Raw genomic sequence first — 19,332 nt, forward strand, 5'->3', positions numbered from 1 at the left:
TTGTAACCAGGTTAGTGCTGGTGCTTTGTCTCTCTTAAGTAGGAGTCCAAGGTGTCTGCTTTGTCCGTGTAAAGATTTGCCAGTTTCTGTGAAATCTTGAGTAACGGGATGAGTTCTTTCTAGGCAATTTGGTTTACCAATTTTCAGTATTTTATAGAATTCTTTATTTGCACATTTAGCTTTTTGAATTCTATCTGAATAGTACATTTTCTTTGCTTTTTTGATAGCTGACTTGTATGATCTGTTCATTTTCTGTAGGCGAAGTTTGTCTTGTTTGGCGTTTTGCTTTGAGCCAGCCACGTTGCACCTTTCTAATTTGTTGTTGTCTTAAATTTCTGTATTTCTCCAAGGTGCTCGTTTTCTTTTGTTCTGTTGTGTGTTTTTGAGTAGTTTCAGGATATCAAAAGCTTCCTGTAGACACTCCTGTAGTTTTTTAAACAGAATTTATTGTTTCTAGATCTGTACTGGATGTTAGTTGTGTTTCTAAGTGTTCCAAATTGAGTGTTCCACGGTCGCTAGATGGATGCACATAAGGTGGTTTTATGTGTTCAGTGCATTTAGGCCAGTGATTATATTTTTAGGGTGGGGCATATTGGGTTTGTCAAACCAAATGTTTAGGTCACCCAGAATGCATAGGTTGGAGTGTATTATCAGGTTTAAAACTGTCTGGGAATGTCGCCTTGTTAGGTGGAGGTATGTGAAGGAGCAGGAAGTTACAGGAGGAAGACAGTGTAGGATTGCATCTGGTGGGAAGAGCCTCACAATTCTTTATGGAGAAGCTTAAAGCCGGCTTAGAGCCAGCCCCTTACTTACCATTGGTTGGCTTAGACGTCCCTCATTTCCTTGCTTCTCATATGTCAGTACCTCTTGCTTCCTCTTTTCTTCCAGTCTCCCATGACCAAGTACAGTTCATTACAGTGTCATTCTGCTGGCTGCCAGCTTACAGAGGTACTTTAAAAAAAGTTTGGTGTAGCACTCTATAAGAGTGCATGTGTTTTTAGACTCTCTTTACTCCCTCCTATCCTTGTTGCTTGCTCTCTCCCTCTGAACGTTTGAGATGGGAGAAATCTGATATACTTTATTTTTTGTTATAAAAATTATTGGAAGTGTAGGTATCTCTTAGAAAGTAAAATAAGGAAACACTTCTGGAAGAATTGCTAAGGCTTTGCGGCATGAACTCAAAGTGCACACACTCCCCATCAGGGGTGGGGGAAAAAAGTGGTAAATATGTACGAGCCATGGCAAAGCCAATAGGTACCTGCTAAGAGTTCTATAGGCTTAGTCAATATTTCTTTAATACCTGCAGCACAGTAGTGCGGGCTGCTGGGCAACATGGCTTAAAGTACAGGCAAAAAGTGCTACTGGCAGCGTTTGTGGAAGCGGAGTCCAGTTGCATTCTGTGGTGTGTTTATGGCTTATTTAATGGAGAACCCTGTTAATGCCATCACAGTAAGATGTGAAAATTCTTTCATTTGTCTCAAGTATAGCAGCTTTGTGTCTGCTCGACAAGCAGACACAAGCCAATTCAAGAAAACTGTTTAATTACATGTTATATAACATGTTGGCATTAACCCTTTGCGTATCGGAGCACCAGGTGCAGGTCATTGATAGGGCCATCTAGGATCCACTGGTAGGTAGGTAGGTAGCATGCATGCACATCCAGACGTACCTGCCAAATTCACTGGCCTATCAACAACATTGTATAATTATAGTAACTTCTGGATTCGCAATAGTCATATATTTATACCAACAACAATAGAAATAACTTTTCTCTCAAAATGTTACCCACCAGCTGCAGTGTTTTGTGCTCAATATCTACATTTTACTGGCATCATACCAATTAATAAACTGCACGCTATGCAAAACACATATCTACCTCAGGGGTGTGGAATTTAATCAGATATCTACTTCTCCTTGGGGCAGGTTGCTTCATAAATCTACTTGTCCTGTAACAAACTTCACTTGTCCTTTTGGTGCCATGTTGTGCGGTGACAAATTATGGCAGCGATCTCGTTATATAAGAGCTCTGATATAGCCTCTCTGATTATGCCAGGGTTCATGCCATAGTAGTGTTTGAATACTTGCAAAACCCTTATGTTGCCATGTTTACGCAGATCTACATACTGGGGCTGACAGTTTTAAGCAGTAGCTCCAGGCTTAGAATGCCCTTTTGACACTGTGCAAACCTACTTATTTACATGATTTAAGGGTTTTCAACTACTCTTCTCTAATCTTTTCCCATATTGAGAAATTTGGGAAATTTACTCCTGACAATGGCAGGGGTAAACCTCCTTCGAGGAATGAGGTGGGAAGGGGGGCGTGGAGAGACGTTGGAGGGAAAAAGAACTTGCAAACACTCAGATTTTTGCATTAGTAAATCTACATATGCATATTTGCCCCTGCTAAAATGCAGTGTACAAATATTTTCTAGGAGTACTATTTCTTGTCCTACTTCTGCAAATTCTTGGGCATTCACGAAAGCTCTTTAGCTGCATGCACTTAATGCAAGAACATATACCATGGGTGCACTTTTGAGGCCTTTGGGAACCTAATTTGGTCTGGCGTTGACCATGACCTTTTGCGTTTTTTAGAGATCTCTCTTTCTTTCTCTCTCTCGCCTGACTTCACTGTGAGTGACAGCATTCTGCTCTTTCACAAGGAGCATATCGGCACACAAAGTAGTTTTGTTCAGTGCCAGTAACTACTGCGCAGTGTGTGCTTTTTGAGACCAAAAACTGTTTGTTTTTGCCAATGTTTGTTATAATGGTGAGGGCCCTGCAGCTCCCACACCAATAAGGTTTTACAAAACCCATGCCAAACGCATGTCACCGCACCGCACAACATGGCACCAAAGGGACAAGTGGATTTTGTTACAGTAAAACTTTATAAATAAATTAACAAGTAGATTTATGAATCAACCTGCCCCATGGACATGGATATTTGAATAAATTCCACAGCCCTGTATGCTATAGTTCACCTACTTTATTACATGGGCTGTAGATTGTTTAAAACGCAATTTTTGGTAGGCACGAAGAAGGTTAACTGTTTCTTCTTTATTTGACAGTATTAAGGCTACACTATTTTGTTTCCATTGCCCCAGTCCTTTCATGGAGATGTTAAGAAAATGTTATTCTTAGCCTATTAAACAGTAACAATACTTAAGAGGTGCAATTTGTGCTGTGAAGATAAAAAATCTATTAGGTATATCAGACTACGAAAAAAATTCAATAAAAAAAATGAAAGTGCTAAAACTGCAGACACTATATAAGGATGCTTAGAAATATAGATGATCGTGTGACTTTAAATGCTTTGATCGACTATTTGAGTAGTTTGGCAATATGAGCGATGTCTCGGTGATGAACAGTAATTTTCATACCGAGCACATGTAATGAAGTGTGTTCTTAAATGGATGCTGACGTTTTCTGGTGTAGCAAACACATACGTGCCACAGTGTGTGTTGTAATATTTTGAAAACCATCTGCTGTGTATATATAGTAAAAGAAGAACAAAATACATATGGGTAGTAGCAGTATTATTCAACATGTTATGAAGGTATCCTAAGGAAGTTTGGGTTCCATTATGTCATATTTGCCACTATGTTTTGAAAGGTTACCCTATAACTGATTGTTTAAACCCTGACACCGAAGTGTCTTATTGAATATGTTGCTGCTACTGTAAAACGGGCTTACATGTGATTAATTTTGTGTAGTGTTTAGCTTCTTGTGTGTCAATAAATTATTTACTTTAAACAATAACCACTTCATAACTGTTCAGATTATGTATGTCTTTTCACTTTATTGGTTGAAATTTAATTTTGGTTTGGGTTTTGGCTTTTGCTGTACACCTCACTTCACCTTGCTAGCCTTGACTATATATCGGATACTAAAAACGTCCTAAATTCGTTGCAGATAAATCACAATAAAGGTGATTACACCCTTGTGAAATTAAAGGTTCAAGCAAACTAATTAACCTCCCAACTAACCAGTAAGCTTTCTTGAATAAAGCTTAAATAATTGCCAGATCTGTGTAACAATTGGTGTACTATTTGATCATTGTTAAATAATCATTTTCTTTCTTGTAGGTCCGCATAGCTGCCAAATTTATAATTCATTCACCTCCTGGAGAATTCAATGAAGTATTTAATGGTAAGTGATTGCTTTTCTTAAAATAAATTTATTGATAGTGTCTCTACAGCGACAGCTCTGTGTATTTGTGTAAGAAAAAGTAACTTTAACACAGTGGTTTTTGTTGTCTACATATTTAGGCTTTTTATTTAGACTGAGGGTGATGTTCAAATTATGACGAGATTGATTAATTCTGGAGCTGCAGAGTCTGATTAAGTGCTGCACAGCTGGTTTATAATCATGTGTACTCTATTTGCATTTAGTTAAGTAACATTGTGTGCTGGACTCCAAACATAAAATAAGTCTGGAGTGTTTTCAAATTAATGCGACCACTAATACAGCTTTATGGTGATGTATTTATGATAAACATCAAGCCACCCATAACTGCTCACCTGTGTTCTTCTGAAGTCGTCGTGCTTGATTTTTGATATTAGTCTATTTTCATTCAGGTTGAGTCGCTCCAATTAATGGGATGACTAATGTTTTAGATTGTTTATTATATTTTGTAGTGCTCTTTCCTTGCTCCGGACTATTGTAAGAAAAGCAAAGACTTTAAAACTTCTGATGTGAAGGTTCACTTTGAATTCACATTCCATGTTCAGAGACTGCTTTACATATTCATTTTGGTGTTTTGTATAGTTCTTACATGTCCCCTTACGGACAATTTTTATACGAGGTCCTTGCTTTTATATTTGTCTAGCACGACGGAATCCCTCTGATGAAGGTAGTTACATGTTCTAGTGTTAATTATAACACAAAGTGGTAGTGCCCAGTGAATTCTTGTCCCTCATTTAGCTCCTTGGTTTGCATAGTGTGGTCTGTGTGGCAGCATGGAGTGTGAAATTGTAATGCTGCGTAGTTTTTCATGCGGAATAACTGCAGATTGATTCATGAATCTGTTCCCACAAGAGTTGGCTGTTGAAGTCTGTGTATTATTTACATTATCCATTCTGTGAATTTTATTTGACTTAGTTTGACATTTCACGTTTGTAATTTTTTTTAGATCAGGATTTTGCTTTTTGTTTGTACTAAAATATTTGTGAACGGAAACAATGCACACCTCAAACACACACACACATATATGTATTACTGTTAATGTGATTTTAAATCCATTTATAGATCTTTATAAACTTAGAAGCCCCAGAGCAAGTCAGGAAAATGAAGGCATACAACAAAATAACACAATGCAGATATCAATGACTATTTATACGGAAACTCAGAATAAAGAGTCATCGTATTGGTGTCTTGCCTGTCCAATGTTGCACCTACGCTGTCGGACCACAAACCAGTCTCTTCGCCATTAGACTGCTTTTTGTTGGTTATTGTTTAGTAAGTAGAGAGGGATCTAAAAACCCTTTGTAAAATTGTTGGTAGCTCCTTTTGCCTAACACTAATAAAGACAATCTATACTTAATCTTTTTTTTTTTTTCCACAGATGTGCGGTTACTCCTCAACAATGACAATCTTCTCCGGGAAGGGGCAGCGCAGTGAGTGAACTGAAGGCATAATTTTTTTAAACTTTTGTAAACTTAACATGGTTCCTTTTTAATTTATGTAAAACACTGTAGACGCAAGCCCAAGTTGAATGCTGTATTTACTCATGGTGTTAGATAGACACAGCAAATATGATGCACAATATCAACAGTCTGACTGCCATTACTCCCACCCTTCTAGAGAGAGCCCCATTCCTTGTTTTTCGGTGAGTGCTACCAGCATGCTTTTGGACTCTGGTTGATACTCCTGTTTATGGATTATTGCCCTTTTAGGGGATTTTTCAGTCATATGTACAAACACAAGTAAATACATGATAGATTCTGGAGAGAAGTGAATCGTTTTGCTGCTCCGTGCCTGCAAAGCATGGAAAGTAATGCATCTTGGGGCAGTCAGCCAGGACATGGGCATCGAAATTGCTATAAAGTTACAGCAAGCAAGATCTTAATGTAGCTTATAAAATGCATGTCCTGACTTATTGCCTCTCTATGCAATGCAAACATTTCAAATTGGCGGTAAAAAGCCATCTCTTTTTTTTTTTTTTAAACCTTTATTTATATTTTATTGTGAGACATAAACAGGTACAGACATAGGGCAATTATCCAGTATTTGGGTGTCTTTCATAGATTCACATGCCTGAATCATTCCCCGTCGTCTAGACGGGAGCCTCCGGTAAATAAAAAAGTAATGTCCTATAGACATACATAGAGAAAATAGGCCCAAGGGTCTCCCCTTAGTGGCCTTACCTTGTCCTTATGTAAAAAGGACCAAACTCTTACAGTCAGCCAATCAGCTCCGACCTCCCTCTAGGACCTCCCTGGGAGGAGCCCCAGTCCCTCAGATTTTCTACCGCACGTTGTGCTAGGGAGTCTCCAGCTTGAGCTCTGCTCAAGATTACTTATAATCATCTAACTTTCTTCAAAAGTGATTCCTCGCTCTCAACCCTTCAAGGATTCTTCACTACACTGTTTGCAGTAAGTGGCTTCTTTCCACAAACTTCTTCCATGTCGGAGTCACAGAAGAAAGCCCTGTTCAGGGCCTGCTCTTCCTGTGGGAAGAAGAGGATCCATGTGGATGATAAGCATGAGCTATGCTTATACTGCCTTTACCCAGATCATGTCTCGGACAAGTGCAGGATCTGTAGGTCTTTCCCTAAAAAGACTGTGAGAGACAGGGAAGGACGCCTTCTCATCTGGCTGGACAGGCTGAAGGACAGAGACAATCTTGAATCTTCTGAGAGCAGTGTTTCCAAAAGCTCAGAAGTCTCTAAAAAGAGGCCTAGGGTATCTTCCCCGGGCCCCTCAGACACTCCTCCTACGAAGACAAAAAAGTCTTCAGAGGCAAGATCTACGTCATCTTCAGTGTCTGTTCAGGCTGATCACACCTTCAAAAGGCCTGCTCCATCGTCTACCAGACAGACCCACAAAACAACCTCTGTCACAACCACTGTGTCGACGACATCAGCGTCATCGCCTTCAGCGTCGACGACGACTACTTCCTCAACATCATCAGGTAGACCTGTTTCCTCTATTATATTACTGCAATCGTCGTCGACGACGAAGACCCTGTCGACGACGAGAACCACACCATCGACGACGGCATCGTCATTAACGAGCCCACCGTCGTCGAAGAACTCACAGACGTCGACGAAGACGTCGACGACGAAGACACCGTCGACGGCGGGCTCGCCGTCGACGAAGGTACCGACGACGACAACATCGTCATCGAAGTCGTCGACGACCAAGGTACAGTCGTCCACGCAGTCGACGACGACACCGTCGACGAAGGAACCGTCGACGAAGGAACCGTCGACGAAGGGACCGTCGACGAAGGAACCGTCGACGAAGGGACCGTCGTCGTCGACGACGCCGAAGGAAGACTCGTCGTCGGAGACGGCATCGGAACCATGGAAAAAATCCGAACTGGTAGAGATGCCGACCCTCATGCCACCGCCGTCGACGACGCACTCGACGTCGACAGGAACACATGCTGCGTCTAGCAAGTCTAGAAAAACGCAAATTACCCCGGAAACCACGTCTCCGAGCAAAGTGGAGATGCAACCACCTCACGACATCTTCCAAAGTGAGGAATCCGAAGAGGATGACCACATGGGTCCAGCTACCTCCATCTCGGACCTCAACGTCAAGTGCCAAAGCACCGATGAGGAGCAGGAGGACCTAACTTTTCAGGAACACTCCATCCACACTAGTGTCCGCACGGAGGTCACCCCCATGATATGCCTACCGGCGACTCTGGTCAATGACCTGCGGTTCCTTGTGCAGGACTACAAGCAAAGATTCCCGGATGCGGACAGTGGTCATCAGACACCGGTAGACCATACACCAGCGTCTGCCCCAAAACGGTCTCAAACTCACCCCCAAACCCACCGTGAGACCCAGCCTCAGGTGATGGACTCCTCGGACGACGACGAAGAGGAGGAAGAATTGGAGGAAGGAGAGGTCCAGGAAGTCCACTCGGTCCACTCGGACCAGGATGGAGATAACGAGTATGGAGATAACGAGTATGTAGCGCCATCCCCGGCTTCACCTGAACCGCGACAGGCGGATTCGCCGCCTGTGGACATAGCAGGCTTCCACAAAATTGTGGAACGGGCAGCGAAGAGATTCCATATGGTAGTGGAATCAACGGAAACGGACTGCTTCCTGCATGACTTCAAAGAGCAGACACAAAAGGCAACCAAATCTATTCCAATCATAGAGTTCTTGTGGGAACAGGGCAAGAAATTAATGCTGACACCCGCTTCCGTGCCTGCGGTTGTTCCGCGCCTGGACAAAAAATATAAAGCCCCACTTAAGGCGGCGGCTTGCCTCAACGGGCACCCAAAACCTGACTCGGTGGTCACGCAGACGGTCCAGAAACACTCCCGCAACCCTTCCTCCCCACTGTCCGCTCCTCCGGACAAGGAAGGCAGGAAGCTGGACACGATAGGGAAGAGATTCACGTCCACGTCGGCCATGACCATCAAGATCGCCAACTCCATTGCCTTGTTGGGGCGCTACAATCGCCAACTCTGGGAGGACATAGCCCCATACCTGAAGGAACTGCCTGATGCCGTAAAGGGGGAGGTCAAGGCTCTCCTGTCGGAAGGTCAATCTTCAGCGGCGGAAATAATTGACTGCGCTATAGATGCAGCCATGACTGGCTTCCGTCAACTAGCCGGAGCGGCTGTGCTACGCCGTCAAGGATGGCTGAAGGCGACGTCGTTCCGCCAGGAAGTACAATTGAAGGTGCTGGACATGCCCTTCGACGGCCAGCATCTCTTTGGGGACAAGATCGACGAGGCACTGCAAACTATCTCAACGAGCCAATTGTCCTCAGGTCCTTCTTTGCAAATCCGTCCACAGCAGCGGAAAGAGCGCTGCATTCTCTGGACCTTCAGAGGTGCCTAAAATTCTACCTGGACAAAACTAAGGCTCTCAGGAAATCTTCACAGCTGTTTGTGGCATACAGCAGACCAAGAGTGGGCCTGCCTCTCACGAAGCAAAGCATCTCCAGGTGGATATCCTCAGCGATTGCATTCTGCCACGACAAGGCCGGACGGCCTTTAACTGAACATGTTACTGCTCACTCCACCAGGGCGATGTCCACGTCCGCAGCACTGTTCGCTGGGGTACCAATCTTGGACATTTGCAGAGCGGCGACTTGGAAGTCACCGCACACTTTCTCCAGACATTACTGCCTGGATATCGAACTTCAGAAGGATGCGGCAGTGGGCCAGGCAGTGCTTCGCCATCTCTTTCAGTGATGTGAGCCTTCCTACATCCCGCCATCCAGGTATGCACGTTCCTTGCTATTGTGATGTTACTGTTATGCTGTCCACATGTTGTATGACGACACATGCATTGTCTACTGTGACTACAGAGCATTTCCATCACGCAGGTGCATATCTGATTGCTAGCTATTCTGATTCAGGCATGTGAATCTATGAAAGACACCCAAATACTGGATAAGAAATGCGTTACTTACCTGTAACAGCAGTTATCCAGTATTGGTGTCTTTCATAGATTCACATGCAACCCTCCCGCCTCCCCTGGAAGGTCTCACATCCCTCTCTAACAATATTACGCCAACCTAGTTGGGTGCGTACGAAAATCTGAGGGACTGGGGCTCCTCCCAGGGAGGTCCTAGAGGGAGGTCGGAGCTGATTGGCTGACTGTAAGAGTTTGGTCCTTTTTACATAAGGACAAGGAAAGGCCACTAAGGGGAGACCCTTGGGCCTATTTTCTCTATGTATGTCTATAGGACATTACTTTTTTATTTACCGGAGGCTCCCGTCTCGACGACGGGGAATGATTCAGGCATGTGAATCTATGAAAGACACCAATACTGGATAACTGCTGTTACAGGTAAGTAACGCATTTCTTACACAGTCATCATCATTACGATATTAAATGAAAAGCATCGGAATTCCATGTTAGGTGGACACAGGGCATGAGTGCAATCTCGGTGTAAGTGAATTACATAGCATTCGGATCTTTATGCAAGAAAATTAGACAATTGTAAAATTACATGAGTACACGAGAAGATTAGAATATAGGTGAAGGTTTGGGGCAATCATCCTGTAAATGTACGTCCCACAGCCTAGCTGCCAGTCATGTAGACCTGGTATCACGAACCATGAAGTGTGAGTTTTCCATGGACAAGGGTCTCACAATTTGATTCCTAGTACTTCCATTTCCCTCCTACCAAGAGGGTTGTGTAATGCCCATGTTATAAGTGTGTATCACAGCATGTGTAAAGACTATGCATTTAATCGTTATTGAGAGTCCTTTGTTATTGTTCGGATGGTGTGTCGGTGTCTTCAGTGATCTCCTCATGATTACTAGATGTGTTGTTAGTGCTCAGTAAATATATTTGGAAGGGCCCCCAAATATCTTTAGGTCTGCATTTCATTGGTAATGTTTCAGCATATATCGCAGTTTGTTCCTGACTATATGTGAAGTCCAATAACCACTCCTTAAATTTAGGCGCCCTCCCTCGCCCCCATCGGCACGCAACTCTGCGTTTAGCTAGCAGCAATGCCAAGGCTATGAATTTCCTATATTGCATGGGTATCTGCAGTGTGTATCCCAGTCGCATAGTCAGTGGGTCTCATGGGATGTGAAGTGTGTACCTTCCTTCTTACCGCGATGTAAAAACCGCCAGCTGTCAAGTAAGCCTCCCTCTTCTATAATACCACTCAGTACGTCTCTGGATTTCTTATTATATTGCGCATAACCATCTGCTCTATCCAATGCAGGTATCAGTGCAACATTAAAATCCCCGCCCTAAAGTATATGCTTGGAACCAATATCAACAATTTTCCCCCACAATATAGTAAAAAATTCTGGTGTGTCAACGTTAGGAGCATAGCAATTAGCAATGGTGATTGTGTCGGTGCCCAGTCTCCCCCACAATATGGCATATCTACCCTCTGTATCATTGAGTTCACCAAGCTTCGTAAACTGTACCGTCTTGATGATTAGAATAACAGTGCCTCTGGAATACGAGGAATAGGAGGAGAATACCCTGATCGCTGCCCATTTGTTAGCAAACGCAGGAGTTCATCGGGGTGCTAAATGAGATTCCTGTAGGAGGGCTATGTGCACCTGCTGGCGTTCTAGGTAAGCTATAACATTTCTGCACTTACGCGCATCATTAAGCCCCCGGACATTCCAAGACATAACAGTTAAGTAAGACACTTCATTATTAACAGCAATGATCGAGTAATATCATGATGAGTACTATAGCATTGATTTCTCCCTGCGTCCCACCCACACAGCCCACCGATAGCGTGATAATAGTGTCATGTGCCATGCCCTCTGCATCATAGTACCTGTTCTCAACCCTTCCTCCGCCTACGGAATGGTGCAATTCAATCAAATTGACATCCAGGGCAGCTCGCACAAGCATGTTTGTGCTGTGCCCCATCTCACCCGGCTGCATCTGCCCATTAGATATCGGCTTGTGCACCGTGTAGTCCAGTTTGTAACAATCACATTCTCCCTGACAAAAAACTGTATAACTTCTCATGTCCGTAAGTAGTCCAATGCAAATTATGAAAAAACCGTCCCCTTCCCCCTCCCACTGAAGCATCCCCAACTTGCCAGAAGTCCTAACCCACCCCCCACCCACAACATTAGAAAAACACCCCAATAACAAGATTGCAACAAGCATCAGCCTTGGGCTTCACCCTATCGGAGGCATCCGAGGTATGCACATTTCCACCCTCCCACCATTACCCTTTGCATCGTGTAGCCCCACGTGGGCTCATTCTAGGGAAGGTGGGTGGTGCCTGGAATACATCACCAACAGCAATTCAAACATCGGTCAGCGCTATTTCGGTTCTTCAGCTTCAGTCATAAGGAAGATCAGCACACATATAGTCCTTCTAGGGAGGGCCTCCAGGATAGCGCAGCAGCTCGTGTGCTGGTACTTCGTGTTAGAGGTCACCTGCCAACAGATCGTCTTCCTCCTGCCCGTCCTCATTGCGATTGCCATTGTTCGCACGAGCCTGTCGCAAAGTTTTTAGGAAATCCTCGACTTGTTGCGGGTTCATGAAGAAATGCTGCCTCCCCTGGTGAGTCACTCTCAATTTCGCCGGGTACAGAAGAGCATAGTCTATTTGCAGAGTGCGAAGCTTCTTTTTGACCTCCAGAAACTTACGTCTCTGCTCATGGACGATTGGCGTGAAATCAGGATAAATGGAGAAGTTGACGCCGTCACACGATAGGTTTTGGTTAGCACGCGCAGCTTTCAACGCCACATCCCGGTCCCGGTAGTTGAGGAGTCGTGCAATGATGGGCCTTGGTGGTGCCCCTGGCTTAGGTCTCGGACCGAGCGAACGATGTGCTCTCTTGACTATGAAATGCTTTGAAAAAGCCTCAGGTCCAACCGCTGCAATGAGGATCTTCTCCACATAATCCTCCATACGCCCTGTGTTGGTGGCCTCCGGCACGCCTATAATGCGTATGTTGTTCCGCCGGCTGCGCGCTTCTAATTCTTCGTTCTTGGCGGCAATTACTCTGAGGATATTGTCCATTCACGTAAGCTGTGTGGCATGCAAGGCTGTGGTGTCATCGTTGGTCGAGATGCGCTGTTCAGTTTCCGTCAGACGTTCTTCGTGGTCATCCAGCATGTGTGCAATAGCGTCCATACGAGATGTCATGCGATCCATCTTGTCTACAACAGTGGCAAAGCCCTGTCATTTCCTGCATAAGCTGTTGCATGTCCGTGGAGGAAGAGCTGGCGCCTGCTTCCGCCACCGATGGGCTTTGTGATCCACCTAAATCCGTCATGCTCCTCGTTGTTTTTTTGGAAGCTGTGGTCTTGAACGTCAATTTAGGTTGACGATTATCCGGTTTGCCCATGGTATGTCCGCTTCCAAGACTTGTGGCAGGAGATAGATTCGGCAGTATAAATGTCTCCCGGGGAGTGCTGGAGTCTGTAATTCCGTACACCAGGTGGCCTGTCCGGAAGCCCCACATGGGCAGGAGCCTTTTGGTTATTAGCAAAATTTATGTTCGAGCAGAAGTGGGACAGGAGTGCACCCCCGGCATCCCACAGATCCGTATACTGGATAGGCACACGATATCAGTTGTCGCGACCGCCTCCGTATAAGCATATGAGCCGTCAATGCTATATCAGAGCTCAACTCGCAACGCCTCGGAGATGATGCCCTAGTGTGTGGGAATCGGGCTTCAGTGAATCGTAGTAGCTAGCGCATGTGAGTAGCGCCTATCCCCGATCTGGGCAGACAAAGCTCCACGTTGCGCGTGATTGCCACTTAAAGATGTAAACGCTGCGCTCGTGTCTGTGTAGGTAGGGTATCAGCAATTCTCACCGCCAGACCATACGTCGTCCTGTGTCCGCGTGGAGCGCCACGGCAGCCCCGCGGTGCAGCTCAGGCAGTCCCGAAGCAGTACCCTCCCTGGGCCCCAATGCGGCCACTCTGCCTCCACCATGCACCGCAGGGTCACACACACTGACCGTACTCGCGGCCAGGGGACAGGTCTCCCAGCGTGGTGTCTCTGACGAGGGCTGGGGTTCACACGCAAAGCGTCGAAGATCCCATCGGGATGAACCACACGGCCGTGAAGCAACAGAACAGTTAATCCCTCTGTTGTGTGGAGCTCTTCTAGAGCCTGTACAAGGTCGCAGTTATCTATTGTCTCCCTGTCGGAAGCTCAGTCTGCTCCCCTCGCAATGGCAGCTCAGCAAGCACCAGCACAGCACCCAGCCACATTACGCGAGTCTGTCTCCACGTTTTACTTGTCGGCCTTTGCCAGCGATACTCCCCCTCCTCGAGGTAGTGTACAGCAGTTTTCAACAGGTCGCGCTGCCTCGGGGCTCTCCAAACCGCCACAGCCTAAAAAGCAGCGCACCCCAAGATCATCATAGTGGCGCCATTCGCCAGGCCTGTACTTCCGGCGGCAAGCCGCGAGGTATCGTAGCTCACGGTGGCCGCCCTGTCGCACTTTCACTTTGTAGTGTCGCTGCCGGCCGGATACTTTTGTGCCGTTTTCTGCGGAGTGCTGGGTCGGAGGCACACCAAATCCTCAGCGAGTGTAGGGCACAGTGTACTGAACCTCCGTATATGCTCCGATAAGGCTAAAATGCTGGTTTTCCAGGATAAATGAAGGATTAGGATTCCAGGCGCGCAGGAGTCTCACTCAAGTGCGGCCATTCTGCATGTGCGCCCTCTAGCGCCCCCGTAAAAAGCCATCTCTGTAATTTTTTTCTTAATTCTTGTAGCCACACTCCATAAACTTTTGTCTTATTCTTTTATTTTTCACAACATAATTTTATTGTTGACAGCCAAGACAGTCCTTGTGCAACCAGGATTACTAGTAATACACGATAATTGACAGTAATGCTGATATCAACATTTTTGCAGATTGAAATAAAACAGTTTGGGAATTAGGAGTATCTGATCGAAAAACTTAACAAACATTAGTGCGATGCCCAACATATAAAGTCTGAAACATATAGTTCAAAGCCACCCAATTCGAAGAGAAACATAATCATAGTCCAGGCTGCCCCACAATCCTGTCATAATGGCAGCGCCACGATTGATGAGCTAGGAGGGACAGGTTCCAGACAAAGCCCCCGATAATCCACCCACCTACTCCATGTTTTGGGATGTTTCTGAGGGCACCCACTCGCCTTGAAAACGGGTATCTCCAGACTGTTAGAGAAATCTAGGCCCTTCTTCCAAACTACAACTGATGGTGGGGACACATCCTTTCAAGCCATAGCAATATCACGCTTAGCTAGCATAAGACCAAGAAACAACAAGTGGCGCTTGTACTTGTTGGCCCCTATTCCCACTGTAATATGCAGCACGGTCAGACATGGCGAAAGTGGAATATCCCATCCTAAAACTTCTGAAAGGCATGCAATCACCACCGCCAAAACCCCAACAGCGCGTGCACTGCCACACCGTGTATCAAAGTGCCCTCTGCAGCCCCACATCGTAGACCGTGGGGGGAAGCAATCAGTCCTACCTGCCAGAGCCTATGCCTATTGAAGTAGACCCAGTGGAGGTATTTAAACTGAATAAGTCTGAGGCATGTCACAATAGCCGCACTGAGTGGGGACTCCAACGCCTCCACCCAATCGTCATAGTCCATGGGGCCAAAATCTAGCTGCCACGCGTCTCGTGTTTTATTCAGTGTAGTGGGGCCATTGGTCACAAGTGTGTGGTATATTTTAGTTATCTTATCGCCCAATTCCTGCATGTATACTTTGGCCTCAATGGGATTAAAGTCGGGTATGTCTTATTGATATGCTATGTAGGGGGAGGCATGTCGGAATTGGAGGGATTTATAAAATTGCGAACAGGGAATGGCATATTCTGTCTGGCGTTCCTGGAAGAACTTTAAGTTCCGACCATGTAAAACTGCCCCAACTGTGTTGATCCTGATGGCCTCCCAACCCCGGAACCTGGACAGCTATGACAACTGTGGCAATAGGCCACTAGGCCATAGGGGAGTTTCCTTTGTCAATCTACTCCACCAACCTGTATCACGCAGTGCCTGTCTCCAAGTCAGAAATACTCTCCTGTTCGCAGGCAGTAACCCTCTAAGTGCCGTGCCAGAGTATCTGATCATATGAAGTGGCGTGGTGTCCATCAGCCAATGTTCAACCACGTATGCTGGATCTTGTCTCTCCCCATACCACCAGTCATTAAGGACAAGGAGATGTGAGGCAGCATGGTATGCCCGCAATTTGTAGACTGAAAGAAAGTCCTTAAAGCCACTCATGCTGCCCCCCCCCCCCTTCGCCTTCAGAGAAAGTGGGCAAGGATTGGGTTCGGTTGTCAGAACCAGGTGGGCAATATCGGGTATGGGTGATTCTGAAGCTGATACATAAGATGGGCAGATAGACCATCTTAAATATGGCTTGTCTACCAAACAGAGAAAGTGGTAAGTGTGACCACGAGCGTACCTGATCCCTGGTCTGTGTCCATAGTTGACACAGTTTAGCATGAAGTGGACTGAGAAGCCAACCGGAAAACCCCCAGATAATTAAACCCATCAAGGACCACTGTCACCTTCTGTATTCATCCGCTCAGTTGGTCACCCCCAAGCTAGGCCACAGGAAGGATTTACCCATATTCATATATAAGCGGGAGGTCTCGCCAAAGGTGTGCATTATCCTTCGTAATCGCGGGCCAGTTCTATTTGGCTGCGTGACGGAGAAAAGCACATCTTCTGCATAGAGCACTGTGCAGTCTGATACTTCTCATAGCCACGGACCTGAGCATCAATGCCTTACCCAAGCCGCTGGCGGCTCCATGGCTAGTGAGAAGAGGTAGGGGGGATAAGGGGTAACCCTGTCCGGTTCCCCGCCCAATAGAAATAAATTTCAAAGTGGAGTCGGCCACATGGACTGAGGCGGTAATGTCGGTGTATAAAAGATGGATAAGTGTGAGGAGGCGGGGACCAATTTTCAAGTGACTCAGCAATGCAAAGAGATTGGACCAGCTGAGCGATTCGAAAGCCTTGTCAATCCCCGCTAGGAGAAGTGCTGCCGGTCCATCGAGGCAGGCCACAGCCGCAATAGCATTATGCACATGGCGAATATTATGCCGTGTGGCACGACTGGGCATGAAGCCGGCCAGCACCATTAAATTTAGCCATCGTACTCTGCTCTGGGTTCGCGCTAGGCAGTTTCTTTGGCCATTTAATATTAGTGTAGAGGAAAATATCTTCAAGGTATGAATCCAAGCCCACCCCAGTACCCCACGATCACTGCGGGTCGATACCTCTGGCCGGATCAGTCCAACAGGGCGGCAGGGGTGAGAAGCTTGGGGAGGGTACCGCACCCACAAGCCTCACCGAAGCCTAGTACGACCGCTTCTGTTAGCCAGGCACCCCCCACTCCCTCTAGCAGGTACCTTCCCAAATCCCCAAGCCTTCTCTGTCCCAGTACTTGGATCATGAAGAGAAACTTCTGTAGGTTATCATAGGCTAGTTTTGGGAAGGCTCAGCAGTCCACAGGCCCGCCCAGGTTTCATCCTTTACGAGGGATCCTCTATGCCGGGCAGGGTACTGAGCAGTAGCAGCGCAGCCCCCCACACACCGATGTGATGTTGCAAAGAGGGAGGCGGGGGGAAAAGCGACACACCTCTACTCCCGGTCCTCGATCAGTTGACGGCCGAGCCCCGCCTATCCGTGTGAGTCTGGCCTGGGCCTCCCCCGATGGAGTCTCCGAGCTGCAGGCCAGCACCAAAGTCACAGTTAGGGCTCCATCCAAACCCCCAGGACTCAGGGCGGGGGTACCGCGGGCCGACACGGCTGCCAAGGCTTCAAGGGTCAACAAAGCGATACCAAAGGGGATGACGGGCGGAGCATTTGAGCAAATCAAACACTCACCCCCAGTCAACTGATCTGGGTTTAATCCATCATCCTTCTTTAGCTCACTCCACCACCCCAGTTCAGACAAAGGCCCTAATGATCAGCAGCATTCAGGGCCTCCACATTTGTGGGCCCACCAATAGTGATGCAGCCGCCGGGTGGAGCCACCTCCGTTGCTCACCGTAATGCGGGCTCCAGTACGGCCTGACTCCACACGCACCCCGGTCCTAAACGGCTGCCGAAACCTCAGTGAAGGTGCCAAAGTAGGTCTCGGCCCGAGGCACCACACAGCAGCAGATTACTTCGCTCCCAGGGCACCTATGCAGCAGTCCACGTCCCAGCCACCTGGAGTAACGGCCAGGAGAGAGCGGGACTGCCACCCACCGCAGTGCGGGTCCCCGGGCGGCTGAACCACGCCGAGGCCCAAACAGGCCGCCAAGACCCCGCTACAAATATTAATGGGGGCCGTGGGCCCCGCGTCTCCATGCGCCTTAACAGATGGCCTCAGCACTTGGGGCACAGGGCGCCACTTCTATCACCCGACGAACGGGTGTCCGGTCCCGCCGGCAACGCGTCTCCCTCTGCGGCGTATCACCTTCGCCACGCCGGAACCCCAGGGGTCCTGGCCGCACTGCAGCCACAGGCTGTATGTCACTTGCTTACAGGAGCCTCCGAATTGCAGCAGTGTACCAGCACAAGGAGCTGCCGAGTCCCATTCAGTGAAAGACGGGCTGATGGTGCAGGATTAATAGAGGTTTCTGGAAGGGCTAACGGAGCCTCGCTAAGGCACGTCCGCCATGTTGGACTGTCAAGCCACACTCCCTGCTTTTCTTTTCACCATTTAGATTTTTTACCCCCTTTGCTCTTCATTCTGGAAGGCAACTGGGCCAGGAAGTTGACTACATGGACCACTGTGATAATGCCTTCTATATAATTTGTCATCTCTGGGATGTGCTCTAAGTGGGACTACTTGACATTTATTCTCACCAGTTACTAGTGGGAAGCTTACCACAGCACTGTTTTATTGTTATAAATAGTTGAATTTGAAATTAGTCTGCCTAGTTACCCAACCAAGAATAAATTGAGGAACTTAAGCAGTGGGGGTAAATTAATAGGTTTGCAGGGAAGGCAACCAGAAAGGGAAATGACTGAGGCAACGGAGCAAGAATAAGAAGAGGTGATGCTAATAATGAGAAATTAGGCCTTGCAAGATTGACATTCCAGTTTGTTTCATGGAGGTGTCACGTGGAGGGTTGCCTGAATTATTTTTTAATGGTTAGAGTACTCTGCAAGGATACAAATCTATCAAAGCACAGTAACGCTTTGTTGACTATTTTAGTCTATTCTTTCTTTTACTTGCCATTCTTATTAAATATATTCATGTTATAGCAAGCGCACAGAAGCATTGTTGTTTAGGGTACCTAGGTGTGTCAGCAGTCTTTGGCGAGAAAAAATAAAGAAAGATTTGGTGAGAACTAACATGCAATTAGTGAACAATCCCCATGAAACTTATAACAATTTCTTATAAGGTATCTCCTTAACGCCCTGTCTACTTGTTCTGTTCTTCCTAATATTTCAAAACTAAAAGTGCATGGCAACTGTTTAAATTAATGCGAGGGTGGAGGCCAAGAGATATGTTTCATGTTTAATAGTTATGTAGAACACAAGCTAAGGCACAGCACCAAATTCAGTAATGTTGAGCTTTAAGCACACAAAGACAGTCGTCAGAGAACTGCTTCCAGTACTTTGGTTTGATAGCTTGGTGTAATTGAATCTTAGGAAACAATTGTTTGTTAAAATAAAAAATATACATTTATTTTTTATCTCATTGAATATCTCAAAGACATTACAACCAG

At 46.4% G+C, this 19,332-nt stretch overlaps 1 protein-coding gene across 1 annotated transcript in view; it reads left to right on the top strand.

Moving 5' to 3' along the window:
* Positions 1–19,332, top strand: part of CAPZA1 (capping actin protein of muscle Z-line subunit alpha 1) — a 341,315-nt gene that overhangs the window by 177,099 nt on the left and 144,884 nt on the right. The window contains exons 2-3 of the mRNA XM_078644469.1: positions 4,082–4,145; positions 5,560–5,611. Of these exons, the coding sequence (XP_078500595.1) occupies positions 4,082–4,145; positions 5,560–5,611 (116 nt within the window). The remainder of the gene's footprint in view (positions 1–4,081; positions 4,146–5,559; positions 5,612–19,332) is intronic.

Source organism: Lissotriton helveticus, chromosome 5_1, assembly GCF_964261635.1.
Source record: "Lissotriton helveticus chromosome 5_1, aLisHel1.1, whole genome shotgun sequence".
In the NCBI taxonomy this organism is placed as follows: Eukaryota; Metazoa; Chordata; class Amphibia; order Caudata; family Salamandridae; genus Lissotriton; species Lissotriton helveticus.